Source organism: Penicillium angulare, assembly GCF_028827245.1.
Source record: "Penicillium angulare strain IBT 27051 chromosome Unknown utg000004l_segment0_segment0, whole genome shotgun sequence".
In the NCBI taxonomy this organism is placed as follows: domain Eukaryota; kingdom Fungi; phylum Ascomycota; class Eurotiomycetes; order Eurotiales; family Aspergillaceae; genus Penicillium; species Penicillium angulare.
In genome coordinates, this window is record NW_026623163.1 from 6,822,319 (window position 1) to 6,842,822 (window position 20,504).

Below are 20,504 nucleotides of genomic sequence, written 5' to 3' on the forward strand. Positions count from 1 at the left end.
TGCACCTCATGCACACCATCTACGGTCGTCCCGAGGTTCACAAAGTACATGTCTGTACCCTTTCCCAACTGATTGGCGGCACATATACCTCGAAAATGCTGAAACATGTAAACTCGTGCCTTACCTGCCACATTCATCATGTGGCACACGGTTCTAACCTTCTAAAGAAGGGGACGAAGTTTCTTTTCTCCGCCAAAAGCTTACCATCTGACTGTGTACAAGGATGGTTTCTATACATAGGTACACTGTACATCCCCCACCCACGTGGCTTACGAGATAACCCCATGTCCCATGCACACAGTAGACTTGTATATACGATAAAGCATCGAAAAGGAATTACTTGAACAACTCGCCTGCGTCTCGAAGGATCATAAGCCTGCTGATATGATATGATTTTAACATAATCCTCTGCATCATCCTCTGCATCATCATTACCTAGACCCTTAATTCTTATTTCCTAGAAGAATCCCGCAGGATCAATGTTGACTTCAGTGGCTTTTCTACCTTGGCGGCCTAAGGATCCAAAGATTTTTTTCCTCACAGGAGCCCCCCATACATCGGCCCCCAATGCATTGAAATTCGCCACCGACTGATCAGTGCGGGTGGTGGAGTTCGTCACACATGGGTTCCCCACGTATGTAAGACAAAAGAAATTAAAAAATTAAAAAATCAACAAGTAAAAAGCTGATTCTCACATACCTAATTCGGCATCGTCATGATCCAACGCAGTGGGGTAAGCTTTTCACATTTTCCAGCATAGTGTACTTTGGCCCTTTGTATCAGGCAAAGTATACGAAGCCATCCCCACCCATAATGATCCTCAGTGACAAAGGGGCGCCCAAATGGCGCACAGCAAAACATTTCATTTGCCCAGAGATTTTCTGCAATGCACAAGGATTCCGTACCTCCATCTTTATCTGCATCCTATAGCACTTGTAGTTGAAGGATTCTATTAATCTACTCGATACTTATTCCACATTTGCCTGAGAAAACACTACCTAATGAAGTTAAGATTATTTTATTCCCATAAGCAAACCAGCCACTTCCTTCATGGCTGCCGTGCTGCGAATCCAGCTTCCCATTCTAGATAGTGGTCTTTGTCATGTCACAGTGCTCTGTAGGACTCCGCAGTGAATAAAATCAAGCAGGTCAGATCAGATCAGATCCGTCAGCTTGCACCGACGTCATAGCCATGCGATTCTGCACCCACATCGGGCATGGAGGGACATCGGACCGCGGACCACTGACCACTCACATTTTCTCACAGTGAGAGGACTATAGTGACGATCACTCAGGAGCTATTGGTGGATTTGTGGTGCGGATCGACCTACAATGCTCTTTCGGGGGAATGCTTTGTCGGCGAGTCGATTACTCCTGTAAATCCGGGCTCCGGACGAAGTTTGCGCGATTTACATGATCTACTGAACTACTGATAACGGTCGTCGTGTATACTGCCTGGTTGAACTAATGTTTACTGAAGCCATCAAATGAATGAAGTCATTAGTGGATCTTCGAGCTGCAAGTGCGAGAAATGAACGCGAATTTTCAGCCTCGCGTAGACGGTACTTTTGCTCAGCGGAATATTCTCGTTGTTCTTGGGATAGTTGCTTGCTATGGAGTATTTGGGCTGCATTGGGGCTAGATAATGCTGGATGGCTGGTGGGGGAGGGGGCGTTGGGTACATTAGGTCCTTCAGGTTTGCACTAGAATGGAGAGGCCCGCTAGGACCGCAGGCAGCGTTATTTTGGGACTTGTGGGTCTTTAGTGCTGGGCTAAGCTTAGATTGGATAATGTGAGTACTGTTAATGGGTTAGGGTTGGAGATGGTGAGGCCGTTGGTACTGATGTATGGATCCATGTATATTATTGTTGTTGGTTCGAATGAAGATTGATGACGCTAGACTGGGCTAGTAGGTGGTAGTACTTTGCACACGGCCGTAAGAGTTGGAAATAGCGTTTTAGAGTTAACTGAAAGGTTTGAAGGTTTGAAATACGGTGTAGAGATGCTTATTATTATTATTTTCCAGGGTTCAAAGTTGCTTGTTTCAGCCAATATTAGCATATGATAACGGTCGCGGAGTAGGAGGGTCGATTCACCGATGTTAAGCCACGATGTACCCGGGACGATTTGATTAAATTCGCAATTCGCATGAGATATTAGGTGAACGGTGGTAAGATTGCCGAGATACCGACTTAATATCGGAGACGGAGCTAAGAGAGAGAAAGAGAGGAAGAAGCGGGATCGGAAGGTCCATCCACATCCAAAAAGGGAAAATGTAAGGATTGCTCTCGTTGGAGCTTTTGGAGAAGTGGATAGAGAGCAGAATAGAGTGCGACCGCATGGATTTCAGCCGGGCCACGGGACGAGGCAATCCACCCCTAGCATAGACCACAGCAAGGAAATTTGCCGTGTTAGAGAGTAAGTCTACGGAAAAGATTTAGTGAGATAATAATTTCTCGCAAGGTTACGTGACTTCTCTATAGAGTGTTTAATGCGAGTTAGGTACCTTGGGAGGAAGCAGTAGCGTCTCCATCATCATGATTTCTCTCCACGTGTCCGAGCTTAAATGGGAAGGATAATTAGTATGGACTAACAATTTAGAATTAGGATTACAGTAAGGTCTGAGGTGAGATTCTCATGTCCTGCATGCATCTCCATATTACATCAGAAATTGAAGTTGAGCCGTGGATGACTGAGCCTTAGTCCCAAACAAGCCCAAGAAAGCGTACTAAGATTGCATTTTTGACTCTGTGCCGCATTTTCGATGCATACTAAACTTGTAGAGACTAGGATAACGCTGAAAAAAAAAACCAAATCAAAACAAGTAGCTAAAAGTCCTTCATACCGACGATCGCTTAGCATGTTTCTATTTTTTGTTGGATTTTATTTTTATTTTATTTTAATTATTATTTCCCACTTTCTAACAGGTATATTCTGCGATCTTGGAGTAACGCTCCACAGCAGCTACAGGTAGCTCGTTAAATGGGCAGTTCACCGATCGACCGGGGGTGGCGAGAACAATTTGGTCTGTCCCAAGAGCCTCGTGGTGGATCCAACTGTGCTCTGTCATTGGCACGCTCGGATGTGTACAGGCAAGGGTGGATACGTGGTCGCACTCCCTACTCCATACAACTGCAGTCGACACCCGATAATCCCCGGGAACATTCCGCTCAGCGATCACCCATCTTAAACGGGGTATTGACCATTAATGATCCATCTGGTCCTAGCATACACCAATTTGCGAGATTATCCATATCCCGCTATCTCAAGCGGAACTTGAACCTAATTGCGGCTTCTCTAATTTTATACACGGAAACGGGTGAGAAGTGGGATAGAGGCTTAGAAGAACCTAAGCTAGAGGGCAGGACAAATAGAAAAAACTATAGGAATAAAAATAAAACTTCTACTTTACTGAATTGGAGTATTTGGAAGGTGAGCACGGAATGTTAGGTCTGTAATGGGTCCCGATGGCTGCATGGAAGACGCCATGGTGCCTTTAGTAGCACTCCAGCCGTGTCTACGATGGCCCCTCCAGGCTGGGATCGCCAAATGACAGCTAAAAAAAGAACCAACACTTAATGCTCGATTCTGACTCGTGAACTCGCACAACACTAAATCCTTCTGCAGAGTCCGAGTCATCTGGGCTATGATGCTGGTGCTGATCCTCATCAGCCCTTGATTTCTTCAGGCCTGATGCCAATAACTATCTGTGAGACATGGGGAATGTTATTGCTTGGCGAGTCCTTGAATATTGTATGAATATTTGAATATGAATATTATTATTATCGTTATTTTACTTTTTACTCCACTAGTCCAATAAGGGTATATACCGCGCTACTGTGTACATACCCACAGCCCAGACTTGCATTGGTCTAGTAGCGGGTAAGTCTCCCGGGTCCCGCGCACACAACTGCATTGCGCTGTCATCGCGATTTGATGTCGATCGCAAACTACGTGGAGAATGTACATGTATACCTTTTTTTACTCCGTACTCCGACGGAACTATTTCAAACTACACATAACTACGTAGTTGGTACAAGAATTGAATCCTTCCAAAGGAGGGGCCATAATGCGTATAAGAACATATGTATGCAACAGAGGCTAGAACGGGTATTTCGTCATTATCCACGGGGTTAAATAGCGAAGGAATCACATCCCTGCAGTACAAATCACCCACGTGAAGGGGGGGGGGGGGGGAGCAAAAAGGAAAGAGGGAGAGATTCGAAGGAATTGGCGCGAACCGGTGTGACGGGCCAGTAAGATTACTACAGACCACATTAGGTGGGTTAGGTCGATTATAGCCTAAATAGGCATCGACTGCCATCCCAACGCAAGACAAAACTAAAATTACATTTTTATTCTTGTGTGGGGCTTACTTAGTCTGTGTTATCCGAGCGGGCCAAGCATATCACTGCTCCCACGCGAGGGTATGGGAGGAGGCTAAAGACTAAGAACGGGTTGTACAGGGGACAGAGACGATCAAACTGTACCCCTGGTTGAGGTTCTGTTGTTGGAAGTTATATTTGGAACATTTGAACTTGCATTGATGCTTGGCTCATTTCAAACTCTTTTCTTGTTTTTGTTTTTTGATATCATGTATAATAATATTATTGTTTTTTTTTGTTGGTCGGGATATGATTTAGCTTCGTTGCATGGGTTGGCCAATTTCCCACAGGATTCTGACTTGTCATCATAGCTGATATCAATGAATCCTGCTGCAAGTGCTTGTAGACGGCTAGACTAGACACTCTCATTTAAAAGTTGAAGAAATAAGTGAGGATTCTGCACAATGTTGCAATTATCTATCCTTCCTCTTCATCTAATCTAAGAATATACTAGTATCAGACCAAATAGCGGAGCGTGCGAGATTGTCTTCTTCCTCAGGCTCATCCTCATCCTCCCTCCCCACATATGATAATTCCCGCTGCTATCGTTGATCCACTATGTACATTTAATTATTACGGCCCCCGAAACAAAATGATATGCACTGAAGATGTAGAGAAGAATAATCGAAAACGAGAAGAAAAATAGACATGAAACAAAAATGGCCCCTGCATGGCGAGGGGAGACCCATTCTTGATCACCACCACCACGCGAGTGACGGTGGCAACATGAAGTGTGCAGAACGAAGGATTCATTCCAGAATGTCTGCCGAGAGTGATCATTCACATCGCATGTTTCAGCAGTGCTCCCAAAATGCAAGCTGCATGTTTGCCACCGTTTCAAAAAATAGATTTGTTTTGGAACTAGTCCCCCCCCGGGTACATATGTGCCACGAGGTTTTTGTTGCTAGGGGAAGCTATTCCCCGGGGTTATCCCGCGTGGCATAGTGCTTATTGTGTACCAAGGGGGAAAATAGTCTGTAAGAGAGGGGTTGAGCATGCAGGCATGGGCGCAGATTACACATGGATATCTGGAATGCGGACTGCGGACCACGGACTCCCAAGCATTACTAGTAGATGCGGGCGCACAGGGCAAATGGGCATTGTCTCTCTCGTGTTGTCCAGCCCTGTCGAACTATTTTTATTGTGTATTTTATTTCATTATATGCTATTATGTGCTATTTTATTTTGAAGGATTAAAATGGGGATTGCTGTGAAGAAATGTATGTCATGATGATCTATTATCTATGTTGTGATCTATGAAGGTTGATGGATAGACAGGAAGTTAAAACAAGCCAAATATAGATACAAATTTTAAAATGAAGAACTTTGAGCTACGCGATGATCGAAGTTCCTCGTGAACCCCAGTGACGTTGATCAGAGGGGGGGGATCTAGGTGTTTGGACTTGGGGCTCGGGGCCGAAGAAAGGTGGGGAGGAAGGGAAAGGAGGGCTTGGGAGTCCGAGTGGTGTTCATTCACCACATTGAGTAAAGGATCAGCACCATGAAACAAGCTACCGCAAGTGTAGTGCATCCTAGGGTGGCAGGGCTCACCACGCCATCTCCCTTAAGGCGGACCACAGGACCCACTAGGCTGATCCAAGGCTGTTGGCACTTGAATCATGGGCCAATTGAGGGAAAATGAACTCCACAACTCGGAAATTCCGACGAAGCTGTTATCTGGGGCCCATAATCAAATATAGATGATCTTGCGAGGTTGATAAAAGGTAGTTGTACGAAAAGGGGGTGTAGTTCTAAACACAACAGGGAAAAAACGAGTCTGGGGAAAATAAAATCCCCCCAAAAAATAAAACGGCATGAGAATCCAAAATCTGGAATGCTGATTTCACCATGCACGACGATAGACTTAGTGCGTGTTACATTCTTACCAGCATCCTGACCGTGGGTAGCCAATCGCGAACGAGTCAGCGTTGGGGGGCCATGACCAAAAAATTACCCAAATAGGCATGGGGTGCGACCCTTCCCAAAGTACACAGAGTTGGCCTTAACCTGGTACTAATGGGAACCATGACGGAGTCTCTCCTTGTCTCCCCCCCCCATTACCCCCAGTGGGGCAAACCCGTTACGTTCCGTGGGAGCTTGGACACTCACAAACCACTACGAGCTTGGATTTGGAATGGGTTTCGGGGTACTTTTTTTTCCTTCTCCCACCACTATACAAGAATAGATAGAAATCAAAAAAACCAACAGAAGTACAAAAGCCTAACATCTTGAATGCACAAGATGTAAGATGTCCCATAATTAGCCTGCAGATGCACCTGCTAGGAGAATAAAAATAACACAAATTTACTTTAGTTTTCCGAGTAATCGGTAGCGAGAGCGCAGTAGAGGCTATCCTCCACTCACGCCGCTATCTCACACCAACAGTTGATTATGGCCAGAACACCGTTTTGGCGCCAGCCGCATTAGCAATCCTTCGACCATACCAAATGTGGTCAGTGGACGGATCGGCGTTGTGTGTGAGCCGTTAACACGGTCCCATAATTAATGGGATAATAATAATGATAATAATAAAATAAAATAAAATAATAAAATAGATAAAATCATAAAATAAAATAAAATAACAAATAATAATAAAATAATCCCACGCCTCAGCCGCACAAGCCTGGCCCCTGACAACGTGGTGTAATTTTAGGATGCTTGATCCTCCCGCTCCAGCGATCATCGCCTCCACGCCCGTGCTTGGTTCCCTTTGATCTTAAGCCAAATAATTATGGGTATTTTTGGAATTATCCATGATTATCTCTTTGGGATTTAATTTTTTTAATTTTTTATATATTTAATTATTCTTATTATTGTTATTTTCGAATATTCATTTATTCATTGATTTATTATTTAATTTAATATTTTAATTCATTTATTCCATTTTCATCAATTTGATTTTAGGAAAGCCTAATAATCCGCCGGCAGATCGCTGTACCACGCTCTGTAGGAACAGCCTTGCTAGTGTCATCGCCTTCTCTATATCAGTCTCTTGTCCTCCGCTTCTTCTTCATTTCTGCAAGTTCCAAATCCTGCGCACCTCTCGCACACTCTTCCCATCTTAAAGACAACTCTCTTCAATTACATCACTCCACCTTCCATTCATCTATATAGCTTCGTCCATCCCACCCTTTCTACATTTCATCCCATCCACAGGATGATCAGTATCTCTTCTACTGGACGACACAATTCAACCACTTCATTGCCTTCCAACCTCATCTCGGTTCTCAACACTCCCGGCACATCTATCTCTCCTTCACCAGAACCTTCCCCATCTCAATCACACACCATGGTTGGCCGCAAGAACAACATGCGCCCAAGCCCCCATGCTGAGATTCCTATGCCCATCACCTACACTCCTACCACCCACCGCATCAGCAAAGCAAAGAAGGGCAAGCGTGTTCACGCTTGCGAATTCCCCGGTTGCAACAAGGTAAATTGCGCATACTCCCGAACAACAACCAACAATCAACAAAGACTGACTCGATCTCCGCTCTATAGGTCTTCACTCGTGCCGAGCACCGCAGACGCCATGAATTGAACCACAACCCAGAAGCTTCCTACCGCTGCACACACGCCGGATGCAAGAAGGCTTTCCACCGCCCAGATTTACTTGCGCGACACATCGAGCGACAGTGAGTCTCCAACTAGTTCTAGATTTTTGCGCATTACACATGCACAGCCCTCCGAACAATAACAACTAACAAAATCCACAGCGAACTCGAATCGCAATCTGAACAGTCTCAATGGGCTCCTCAGACTCAGTCTCAGCTCGGCAATGAATCTAGCTCAATTCCCCGCTGCGTTTCTATGGACACTGGTTCTCTGCTCTCTGGTACTTCTCAACCCAACTCTATGTCAATCGGCTCCCTGGTGGCTCCTGGTGTGCACCCGGATCTCACAAATGACTGCTCTTTGGTCTGGAGTGGTATGGACCTGCCTCTGCAGCCTCGCCCATCCACCAACCTGTTCCACCACCAACTCCCAGAAAATGCCGATGACAGCCCCTTCTACTCTTCGCCCGCAGAGACCTGCCCCTCCCCTCTCTCGGATACCGCCTTCTCTCTACCCACCCACAGCAGCTCTATCTCTTCCGGTTCCATCTCAATGATGGACCACTACCCCAAGGGCATTATGAAGCCCACCGATCTGACTGCCTCCCCAATGACAATGAACTCTCCACTTCGCTGGGACGGCTCAGATGTGGTCCCCACATCTCATTTGGTCCCCATGTCTTTGGAAGAGAACCTGATCCAACCAGTATGTTTACCATTCCTACACCATTCAATAATTACCCCAACTAACAATAATCCCAGCCTGTTCAGTGCCACTACCCATCTCCATCATGGTCCGGCTCTGACTGCCTGCCATACGATGATCAGGTCCAATCCTTGGCTCACTTCCAGCCCATCAGCTGGAAGCAATGGGCTATGTAAAGCCTGCCCACTTCGGGTCTTGGATTTTATTTCTTTTGATAGCGTTCCGTTTTACTCCCCGAATGCTTCCTCTTCTCACGACATCTCATGACACCACTCTCCAACTCTCTATCAGCTACCTCGTGGGGCTGGCCCTCACGACCCTCCCTTTTTCCATTCGGGCGTGGGCGGAATCAACCACCCGCACCTAATTACTACGATGGGGACTGGCCGCGAAAGGAAAAAAGCGCGCACTCAGTTCCCAACTATCCTCCCACACTCTCCACCGTGACCCGAATTCGACAATGGTATTTTCCCCATTTGAATGCTTCAACTCCATTCGCGGGGCGGAGAATCCCGGCCTCGGGCCTCGAGCGAAAGGCGCGACCGCGGAGCAACCTTGGAGTGGAGATTGGCTCCACTTAGGTCGAAAGCTCCCAGCGGTGGCCTACCGGAGGAAACAAAGGGAAAGCTTTTTCATTTTACGTTTTTATTTTTTTCTCTCTCAATTTCCTTTTTGTCTATGTTGGGTTTGTACCTTTGAATAAAAAGGAATGGGACTTGGGCTATAGATTTCTTTTGGTTCACTTTGATGGTTTATGCGCTGGTTTTTCATGTTTGATTTTTGATTTTCCTTTTTCTCTTTTGTGGATGACGATCTGATGATTTCCAACGCGTCTCCTTTTACTGTTGGCTCTATACCCTTATTGAGACACGACTCTCGCTTGTTCTCGCTTGTACATAATTTACAATCTTTACACATACACATATGAACAAATGTGCCTGCATTGATGAAACGAAATTTGCCTTTTCCCACCAGTATATTAAAATGGACCTCATCAACCAGTAAAATCTCCTATGGTTCATCTGATAGGTCTTTTTACCTCCCACGTTCTCTTAACCATGGTTCGCTGATCGTCATGAGCCATGGTCGGCTAATCCTTGGGAGCTCCATACAGATCATTCCAAATCTCGCGGAGAACCTCGCTATAGCCGACCTAACTCTGGTACAGTACCTTGCCCACTCTGCCCTACAGTTGAAGCAAGGCAAAAGGCCAAAAAGGGACGAAAGCCTAAAAAAAAGCCGCAAGCCGCAAGCAGCTCGCTGGAAATTTTCCCGGAACAAAGAAATTAGATCCATGTTATCTATGATGAATGGCTTACCAGTGCGCTGCTGTGCAATTGGGTCAAAAACCAGGAAAAAAGATCAGAATAATTATAAAAACAAAACAGGGCAGGGTTAATCGTACTCGTCATTCTCTCCCAACCTAGTGTTAGTACTTTAGCTGACCTTTACCCATTTCGTCCGTGGAATCGGTCGATCGGGCCTCCGTGCCCGTTGCCAACTCATTGCCCCGACTGCTCCGACAGGCGAAATTACTATATACCGCACTGGTGAATAGAGAAAAAGCCAAATAAATTGAATTTTTGATCCTTTTAGTCTTTTTGATTTGATTTGATTTTTTATTTTATTTTTCAATTCTGCCTTGCCCAGCTCGGAGTGCCCACCCCTTGATCAATCGTTCCTAACATGGTTCAAAAGGCGAGCCAAGCTCCTTTTTCCTCCTTGGCTAGGGATCCCTCCCGCTCCCGTAGATCTCCACCAACACTCCTGAATATCCATATGAAACGGGAAAATGAACTGAAATAGAAGTAGAAATGGAGAAGGAATAATCTCGAAACCAGATTGATATGTGGATGTTTGTAGATTTGAGATTGAGATTGAGATTCAGATGGAGATTACATCTATGGAAAATATTACCCCTGCCGGTATCCCGTGCACAGGGATTAGAACCTGGTTCTACCTCCGTTGTCGAGCAAAAACTAAAACTAAACCTTGTCCTATGAGTGCGTGGCGCCCAGACGCGGTGGATCACCAGAGCTCGCAAATACTTAATCGAGTTTACGGCCATGTTGTACCGTGGGATTGTCGGTGTCGATCGATGTCTCTGGTGTCACCTGCCAGGGTGTGGACCGGCATCTCCACCGACCGACCGACCGACCGACCGCACTGGACACTATGTACACTTAGGGCCCGAGATAGTGGAAGGAGAAAGTTAGGAAAGTGGAAAGGGAGAAGGGAACAACACAATAACGGCAGAGATCCGGATATGAAGAAGATTTTCGATTTTGATCCACGTGGAGAGGTGCATTGTTTGAATCCTTCGAATATCTAATCCTTCGTTTGGGGTAAGACAAGAGGGGAAAGACCATATAGAGTAAATGGTAAATGGAGGGTGCGAATAAGTAGAACTTGAACTTAACTTAAAATCCAAAGTTAAGTTACGTACCTAAGTGCGAGGTGATATGATTGATTGATGCGGCCGACTCGGCCAACATGACTTCCCCCGAATCTCGGTCTAGACGTTAGTACAAACGCCATTGGCAGGGATGTTGGCTGTGGTGTATGCATGTCCCGAGGTCGCTAGGATTAGGCGACCTATTGCATTTACGTGTGGTTGGTGCTGGTGGTGCGGCTGGAGGAATACAAGGTCGACTGGTGCTGTGCACATGTGCATGCTCAGCTCGCGCATTCTACTATGTAGGTCTCGGAGCCCGGGTTTTAATGTCCATAAGTATCAGAAGTTAATCAACCATGCATAATACATACTTTAGTTTACTTTCCTATTCTGGAATGTGTAAGACGAGCTGTGACTGGTTGGATTCTTGTGTGCGCCCGGAGCGGGGAAAGTAGCCATATGGATTTGGACTCGGAGCTGAGCTGACCACTACGAAGCAATGTAAATGTAATATCCATAATCATAAAGTACAGTAGTTATGCCGAAAATTACACGCATAAATCCTCCTAGAAAACCGTTCGGATAAGAGCCCACAATTTCATTCTAATGTAAAGCGCACTGGGTGCTATTTCCCGTAACAATTACAAAGCGAACCCCTGATAGGCTCCTTCGTGTAACAGTTCAAGGGCCGATCCGTCTCGAATCGATCAGGCTCATTTAACCTGTGGAGGTGCCGTGTCGATCAGGGGGTAGCGGACTCAGACGCATGGGTGGCTCGAGTGTCACGAGGCTCTTCGGGGGAATGACTTGATTTAGGGGGAAGAAGAGGGGAAAGGGGACATAGGTCCTTGGGAGTAAAGATTTTCAAGTTGGAGGGAGTGGATTGTTGATTGTTGGGAGACGGAGGGAATACTCGCTTTGGTATGGGAGACGGGTAGGAGTGGGGATGCTTCGGTGTTCCTTCGCATATCATTATTTGGGACTCCGCGGAGGAGGAATAAGAAGAGGAAATACTAATGAACATAATCAATATACAATATGTTGGTTTTTTATTTCATTTTATTATTTCAATGTTTTTAAACGATATTTTCTCTTTCTTCAGGTGGAGATGGAGCTCCAGATCGGCTGGCTTCGCTTACCAATGCCTTTGCGAGCCAGCTGTATTCCGGGGATCTGGTAGCCTATTCTCTTTGTGGACATCAGGATTTGTCAAGTTCGTTAAGGAGTAACCTTTATGGAACTGGTTAAGTCTCGGTTTATTCGGTGAGAAATTCCCACTAGGAGTACGTAGTAATGATGATACTAATCTTATGGTGGTCCTGTCGAGGTCCAGGTCCAGGTCAAGGTGGGATTAAGGGGCTTTGCGGACTAAATACTGCATGCAAGGCTTCTTCGTGACCTTTTTCCAGCCAACGGGCATGCAATCCTGAGTAAGTTGAACGTTACGACGGTTGCGAGCAGGAGCTAGCTGCCTGCTTAGGGCTCCTTCGGGTCCTACAGCGGGAATCTTGTGAATCGTTGTAAGACCCCTAATCTCTTTTTGTCTCACATCACACGGTATCGGCACCACATGGCTCGATCAAACCTGATCTCCCGGATGATCTCATTTGTGGAAATCCTTACAAATTGTACTACTTCTGCATCGTTTGGAGGACCGAGTGCGAGTGTGGTGTACGCATACTTGAAACCCGGAGAAGATGATCAGAATCCTGATTTAATGTATCTGTTGGCGTTGATTGGCACGGGATGTATTTGTTTCTTGCCTGCATTATCATCAGGCTCCAGGGTAAATGGCTGATTCATAAGCGGGTACACTGCCAAGACCGGATAATCACCGGTGGAGAGTGCATTACTATCCTCCAATATAACCGTTGAGTCGGTAACAGGTTCTTCAAATATTGGGAGCTTACGACCACTGCATGCGCCATAAAACTGAGATGTTAACAGCGAATGAAACTAATTTTAAGTAAACTACCAGGGCATAGATAAGGGACATTATTGCCGAAATTAGGTATACATAAAAATCATCTGCTCTTGTCGAATCCTACCCTAGCATGTTTAGACTATCGGTGTCTTCTTTTACCCCATACTCTTTCCAGGGTTCTAGTGGCCATAGAGGGAGATTTGGCCGTAAATATGGTGTTTATTTGAGTAATGCTATGATGTATATGGCCCTGAAAACAAGTATAGAAGAACATTCAAGTTGATCGCATTCCACACTATACAACACTTATCGCGCTTATCGCAGGTGTTTCTTATCTTATCGTGCCAAAAACCGGATCAAGCTCCAATACGAGTACTGGAAGGGGCCAGGAACAAGAAGCGGGGAAATCCTGGGAATAACCTCACTTCATCTTCTCCCTTGCTGAGAAGAGAAGACCTCTATTCTACTTCTATTTCCCTTTCTTTTTAGTCACCCCAATCAGACTTTTCACTCTCCCCGAAGACGGAGCATTCAAACCCCTCAGTTCCACAATCATCCCACTCGGAACAAGACAGCCGTAGCAGATCCAGCAGTACCAATAATCGGCACAAGTCAAACCTGAACCCATATAAAAGCCCAACTCCACCGGGCAGATCTCCCATCTTATCTGATGTGCTGATTCATCCGAGAGGCCTCAGATGGCAGCAGCAGCATGGTTGTGTTCGTCGACTTGGACTTGGACCACGATGCCTTCACCGAGCATCCCGGCTCTACGATCCCCTTGGGGAAGCCGTTCCCGCCCAAGCTGACGGTCGCTCCACTGGCTACAGAATCATCTTCCGGCGACTTCCCACCTTCACCAACTTCATTAGATGATGATCGCGACGTACAATGCTCGCATTCGGGCTCAAACCCAAAGCATGACGCGGAGACTCAGGTAGCGGTATATCCCAACCGGAATGCCTTCTCTGCGGCACTGAGTTGTTACCCGTACGTTCACGAATAGAACATCCACGCTCGCCCATATATCCTGGGCATCCTTGTCTTTCATCAGCTAATTATTTTTCTCGTACTATAGCGTTGTCAAGGAAATCGCTCGAGCAATCGATCTCAACACTTTGCATGCTTTATCGCGAACATGTCGCCAATTCCACGTGAACCTCGCGCCTTTTCGACACCAGCTGGTGCGAGAGACTCTCCGCTGCGAAAACGAGTATATCGAGACGGTCGCGGAGATGCTAGATGCTGGGACCGCTATTCCCAGCAGCGTTAAATCGGTACTGAAACTACTGAGCCAAGGGAGCTCAGACTCAGGCCGTATGACGCGCGGGAAAGTGGGCAGATGCGCACGCGACATGGTAGGCGAGTGTCGACGTTGCAGCAAGGTTGTCTGCAGAGTGAGTATCGACTGACCATGAAAAGAGAGAGAGAGAGAGAGAGAGAGAGAGAGAAAAAAGAAACAGTGACTAATTCTCTTTCTGTATAGAATTGCACAATCAAACCGCCCTCCCAAACAGCCATGAAAGATCGTATCCGTCGCCTCTGTCGCACATGCAATGCCGCCCCTCTCTCCGACCACCTCATACCCGATACATCATATAATGATACCTCTCCCGATCTCCGCGAAGAGGGCATAAAAGCCGCCACCCTAAAACAAAACATATGCAACTGCTCCGACGCCGTCTGGCTCTGCGTACAATGTGGCCAAACCCTCCGCAGCAATGATACAACCTACCGCCGTGTCTGGGCCTGGCGAACCCGCTACAGCACATATCTAGGCGGAGGCCTTGGAACAGGAATCGGCGAAGGAAGCCAAGGCGTAAAATGCGGGCGTGGCGAGACTTGTCTTGCCGCGAAAGAAATTGAACTAGAGGTTGACTGTGAGGTTGATGAGAGCTCGAGTGATACGAGTAGTACTGGGCATCATAGTCCCGGATATTATCCGTCTGGATCTGCTGCGGGATCTGCTTCTGTTTCTGTCTCTGCTTCGTCGCACTATCATCATGAGCTTGTTTCGTCGGATAGTCATGATGATGAAGAGCCGGGGTATTTTCGACAGGAGGTTATTGGGTTGGGGGGTGTTGTGAAACATAAGTCGAAAAAGAGGGTTATGGTTGGTGCTTGTGTTGTTGAGTATGAGGATGAGAGAGAGACGGGGAAGTATCTTGTTCGAGAAGAGTGTGGTTCGCATCGTGCTTGGTGTGGGTGGTGTTCTAGAATTATTCCGGCGCAGACTGAGGTTGGATCGGGTTAATTCTTGAGTGATACTGCATCCTAATCTTAGCCATAATGATTCGAATGATATCCATGATCTTTTTATAAACACGAGAGTTAAGTCTATTCGGTATTATGGGAATAATGAATGAAGAGTTGGTAATGAAATTCACTGCAATGCATTGATATCCTTGCAATTCCTTTTCTTGGAACGACTAAGCGCTTACTAGTAGACAATTTGGAACTCGAGCGAAAAAAAGCAATCAATCAATGTGATCTTCAGAATATGTGAACAAAAACAACTTCATGGATGCAGGCCAGTCTTGTTAGACAAAAATAAAGCAGAAAGTACTCCAGCAATGCATCGCTCCTCATGCAATAACCATGATCATACACAAATGGGATCAACTCTACCAAACTATCCGTCATCACACATAAAGTATCCCGAAGGCGCGGCGTCGAAGTACAAAAATCAATCAAACAGGTCTAACTTAATGAGCAGCGATGCTTCTGAAAAACCCCCTCACCTTGGATTCTTTCACTGGGGAGGGTTCACGTCTGTGTCGACGGTGTCGGCGAGCGCCTTCAGGTTTCTCTCCATCTTCGGTCCTTTCTCGTTCCCTCTCTCTTTCTCTGTCGCGAGGCTTGCTACTACTAGCTTCAGGCTCTTCACGAGAACGTCGGCGAGGTTTTTTCTCTCTCCCCTCTTCTCTTGTCCTCTCCTTTTCTTTCTCCGGACGAGCAGGTTCCTCTTCACGACGAGAACCAGAGCCAGAACCATTGGATCGACTACTAGACTTCCTCTCATCGCTGCCATGGCTTTGAGCCGTCGAAGCACGACGAGGTCGGTCAGAAGATGGTGCCGAAGACTTTGACGTATTAACACGAACAAGAGGTTTGAAATTGTCTGATTCCCCATTATTCATATACTTGAGGAAGTGGCGAGGCTGCTTGGTCGGAGCAGAAGAACTCGGTTTAGAAGATGGGGGAGGTTTGGATGAACGACTGCTACTTGGTTCCTTTGAGGAAGGACTTCGTTTCGGCTTGACTTCGACAATTGGTTGCTCCTTGTCCTTTGAAGAGCGTCTAGGCTTCTTCTCAGACGTTGTAGAGACTCCACTTCGTTCCTTGTCAGCTTCAACGGCAGCCTTGCTTCGTAGAACTTGCTGATCGGCACGTTTCTTCTCCTCGTATTGCTTTTTGGCCTCATCTAGAGCCTTGGCCCATCGGTTTGTGAAGACGCCGCGTTCGCTCTTTTGGCGTTGAAGACCTTTCTGTCCATCTGAGGATGTCTTGGAATATCGTCGCTCGCGATCTCCTGATGGACGCTTCTTGCGACGACGTCCTTCGTCCTTGCTTCCTGGGGCCTCGGCGGTTTCGTCGAATTCACGGCTTTCTTCGACTGGCTCTTCTGGTGCAATCTCTACGAGCGGCACTTGCACGGGTACTAAGGGCTCTAGTGGTGCCGGTGGCTCGTCTGGAGCAACTCCTCTAGGAGCTTCTTCGAGAAGTGCCGGTTCCTCAACGGGTGCTGATTCTTCGACAACAGGTGCCGGTTCCCCAGCAATAGGTGCCGTTTCTTCAACGGGGGCTGGCTCTTCGACGGGTGCAGGTTCTTCGACAGGTGCCGGTTCTTCGACGGGCGCAGGTTCTTCGACAATAGGTGCCGGTTCTTTAACAGGTGCAGGCTCTTCGATGGGTGCCGGTTCTTCGACGGGCGCAGGTTCTTCGACAATAGGTGCCGGTTCTTCGACAGGTGCCGGTTCTTCGACGGGCGCAGGTTCTTCGACAATAGGTGCCGGTTCTTCAACAGGTGCCGGTTCTTCGACGGGCGCAGGTTCTTCGACAATAGGTGCCGGTTCTTCAACAGGTGCAGGCTCTTCGACGGGTGCCGGTTCCTCAAAGGCAGGTGCTGGTTCCTCGACAGGCGTGGGTTCCTCAACGGGTGTTGGTTCTTCAACAGGTGCAAGCTCTTCGACGGGCGCGGGTTCTTCGACAACAGGTGCAGGTTCTTCGAAAGGTGCAGGCTCTTCAACAGGCGTGGGTTCCTCAACGGGTGTTGGTTCTTCAACAGGTGCCGGTTCTTCGACAACGGGTGAGGGTTCCTCGACGGGTATTGGTTCTTCAACAACAGGTGCCGGTTCTTCAACGGGGGCCGGTTCCTCGACAGGTGCTGGTTCTTCAGCGGGCGCCACATCTGCAGGTGGCTTTTCAGAGGCAGGTTCTGCAGGAGTAGCCTCTTCAGCGGGCGGAGTAGTCTCAGCTGGCGGCTCTTCCACAGACATGTCCTTAGCCTCCTCTACCTCAGCAGCAGGCTCGTCCTGAGCCGCTTCCGCTGGGGTTTCCTCAGGCGCCTCGGGTTCTGGACCTGCAGGTTCCCCCGGTACTGAATCAGCAGCTGGAGGCTCTTCAACAGGAGGTTCAGCAGACTGGGCTTCCTCAGCAACGGCCTCGACCGGGGCAGACTCCTCAGCTGTAGGTGAAGGTTCTTCCGGTGCAGGGTCTGAAGCCAGTTCCTCGGTAGGTGCTAGCTCTTCTACCGCTGCCTCGCCTGGTGCTTCTTCTGTTGGAGCATGTGGCTCCTCGGTTGGCTCTTCCTCAACAGCAGTTTCTTCAGGTACAGCCTCTTTGGCCGATTCCTCTTGTACTGGGGCAGGCTCTTCTGCTGGTGCTGCTGGCTCTGGCGTAGGCTCCTCAACAGCTTCAGTACCACTTTCAGGAGTCTCAATGTCCTTCGCAGATTCTTCTGCAGGCGTATCAGCGGGTAGCTCAGAGGTTGCCTCCGGCTCGGCCTCAGGTACGGCTTCGGGTTCAGGTGTGGCAGCCTCTTCAGGCTCTGGATGAGGTGTTTCAACGGGAGCTTCAGTTGGCGCGGCCTCTGGGGTTTCCTCTGGAGCACCCTCAGCTGCAGTTGTCTCTTCAGCTGGTGGACTTTCTGGCTCCGCTGCTGAAGCTTCCGGTTCCTTTTCGCTTTCTGCTGGAGCTTCTTGCTCTGCTACTGGCGGAGCATCTCCAGATTCTTCTGTCGTGGTTTCGACGGATGGCTCAGGCCCAGGCTCTACAGCTTCCGCCTTTTCCTCTGCAGGTGTTTCCTCCGGTGGCTGTTCAGGAGTAACATCCTCGGTTGGGGCTTCTTCCGCCGGGGCAGGAGCAGGTTTTTCAGGTTCAGGCGCTGCTTCGGCAGGGGGTGTAGGTTCAGGTTCCGCATCGGCTCCTTTGCCACCCTTCTTCTTTTTCTTGTTCTTTTTGGTCTTTTTCTTCTCGGCACTTGTCATTTGTTTCTCTTCTGGCTCCTCTGCTGCTTGCGGTTCGGGCTCACTCGGTGCTGGCGGTTCTTCAGCCTTGGGCTCTTCTGGTTGGGGTTCGGCCTCGGCAGGAGGATCTGATGCGTCTTTCTCCTTCTCAGCTTCACCCTCACGTGTAGCATCCTCGAACGTTTCAGCAGGTGCTTCCTCCGCTGGTACATCAGGGTTGGCACTATCCGCGTCACCAGAGGGCTCCTCCGCTTTAGTGACCTCGGCCTCGGCATCTTCAGCCGCTTGCTTTGCAGCCGCTTCTTTCTCAGCCTCTACCTTATCTGCTCCATCTTCAGGGTCACAGTCTGGAAAATCTTCGTCTGTTTGCAATATTAGTAACAATAAAATTGAGTTATGATAATAGGAGTTAAGGGTTGTTGTTACCATTTCCTCCACCGTCATTCTTTGGGGCATCTTCTGCTGCTGGTGGTGCATCGTCGGCTGGCGGTGCATCTTCTGCTGGTGGGGCATCTTCCGCTGGTGCAGCATCTTCATCTTTTTGCTCTGGCCCTGCACTCTCCGCAGCAGGCTCTTGAGGGGCTTCATCTGCCGGTGCTTCGCCCTCTGCGTTCGGCGCAGGCTCGTCACCAGCAGGCGCATCTGCGCCTTCTTCTTTGGCATCTGCGGTTGCTGCATCAGGAGCATCGGCTGGCTCGGCGGGAGTTGATGCCTCTGTTGATTCTGTTCTTCAAGTGAGTGACTATTCTTATGTACGATACCCCTTTACCATGATCATATATAGGATATGACATGATGATACTTACCCGAAGATTCTTGGGTCTCTGAGCCATCTGTTGGTGGTGGGCTAGGTTCATCTACTGGTGGTTCTGGTGCTTCGGCAGCTGGTGCTTCTTCTTTTGGTTCGTCGGTGCTGGGGTCTTTGTTGTCCTGATCATTGCCCCCCGTCAGACGTTCGGTCGAATCATTGATGGTATAACTTGCAAATTGGGATTTTTCCCAATCATATGTTTGATATTGAATCTGTACCGATTGGTACTGAAATGGGGAAATGGCTGCATACTTGTACGGCACCGGGGGCATCTTCCGGACTTACAGCCGGGGGCTCGACGGCAACCTCAGTTTCTTTGATATCGGATGTGTCAGGGTCTGGTGCTGAAGTTCCGGCGGGGGCGCGAGTATTATTGTTGGCCTTCTTGTTACTCTTATTCTTTTTCTTAGCCATGCCCTCGGGGTTTTAATGACGTATCATTAAAACAGGTTGGACAATTCCGAGTGGCGCGTGATGAGACAATAACGGAAGAATGGTAGATTGACAAGACACAGTCGGGCTCGATGCAAGGGTACTTTGGAACAGTAAGAAAAGAATAGACAAAAATATGGCGTTGGGAAAGTCGATAAGTCGAGAGACGGGAAGAGTACTGCTGTATTAGAGAGCGGAAAAGGTAAGAAGCATATGCTTGTTTCTCTGGTGACAAAAGAAATTACAATTGGACGGTCATGGTGAGGCAGCGTATAAGGGTTCGTCCGGCCCCCAGGGTGGATGGCAATAACAAATCGCTGCAATTGCGGTAATTGGGCCCTTGAACGTCATTAACGAACTATCTGATGGTCGGGCACACCATTGGACCACGTCGCATTTGGTATCCATACAGGAGTCGTCTGGCATTGGGGAATCAATGAGGTCCGCTTCTTGGTTAGGGCCGGGTGAGAGCAGCACAGGCTCCACTTTGCAGGGAGAAGCTGCAGCAAGCATCCCACAGCAAAATCGGATTGGGAATCAGGAAACACAATACCCGAGATAGGTAAGGCATTATCGTAACGCCAGAGAAAATACTGAGTGGGGGTGGGTGGCACCAACAAATTTTCTATCAATTCAAATTTTGTGCTATTCTAGAGTTGCTTGCTGACTTCTTTGCCTTTTTTTGCCATCGCTGTATACGAGTAGACAGAAAAAAAAACACACGGGCACCCACGCCGTGGGGTGGGGGAAAAATGGATCCGAACCCAGGGTGGGTCACTAAGAAATCGAGTGGTCTCTAAGAAGCCACACCGAAAAAAAGCGTCTGCAG

At 47.9% G+C, this 20,504-nt stretch overlaps 3 protein-coding genes across 3 annotated transcripts; 2 read left to right on the forward strand and 1 right to left on the reverse strand.

Moving 5' to 3' along the window:
- Nucleotides 1–7,542: 7,542 nt before the first annotated feature.
- N7478_006451 (uncharacterized protein) lies at nucleotides 7,543–8,821 on the forward strand (the record flags this gene model as incomplete). The annotated part of the gene is made up of 4 exons (XM_056922665.1): nucleotides 7,543–7,818; nucleotides 7,887–8,020; nucleotides 8,102–8,645; nucleotides 8,702–8,821. 4 exons carry the CDS (start codon nucleotides 7,543–7,545, stop codon nucleotides 8,819–8,821), a joined length of 1,074 nt encoding a protein of 357 aa, XP_056780702.1.
- A 4,855-nt stretch (nucleotides 8,822–13,676) lies between these two features.
- Nucleotides 13,677–15,218, forward strand: N7478_006452 (uncharacterized protein; the record flags this gene model as incomplete). The annotated part of the gene is made up of 3 exons (XM_056922666.1): nucleotides 13,677–13,954; nucleotides 14,043–14,361; nucleotides 14,451–15,218. 3 exons carry the CDS (start codon nucleotides 13,677–13,679, stop codon nucleotides 15,216–15,218), a joined length of 1,365 nt encoding a protein of 454 aa, XP_056780703.1.
- Nucleotides 15,219–15,669: 451 nt separating this feature from the next.
- Nucleotides 15,670–19,657, reverse strand: N7478_006453 (PE repeat family protein; the record flags this gene model as incomplete). The annotated part of the gene is made up of 4 exons (XM_056922667.1): nucleotides 15,670–18,794; nucleotides 18,859–19,146; nucleotides 19,239–19,455; nucleotides 19,529–19,657. The coding sequence occupies 4 exons, from the start codon at nucleotides 19,655–19,657 to the stop codon at nucleotides 15,670–15,672; spliced, it is 3,759 nt and encodes a 1,252-aa protein (XP_056780704.1).
- Nucleotides 19,658–20,504: the final 847 nt, after the last annotated feature.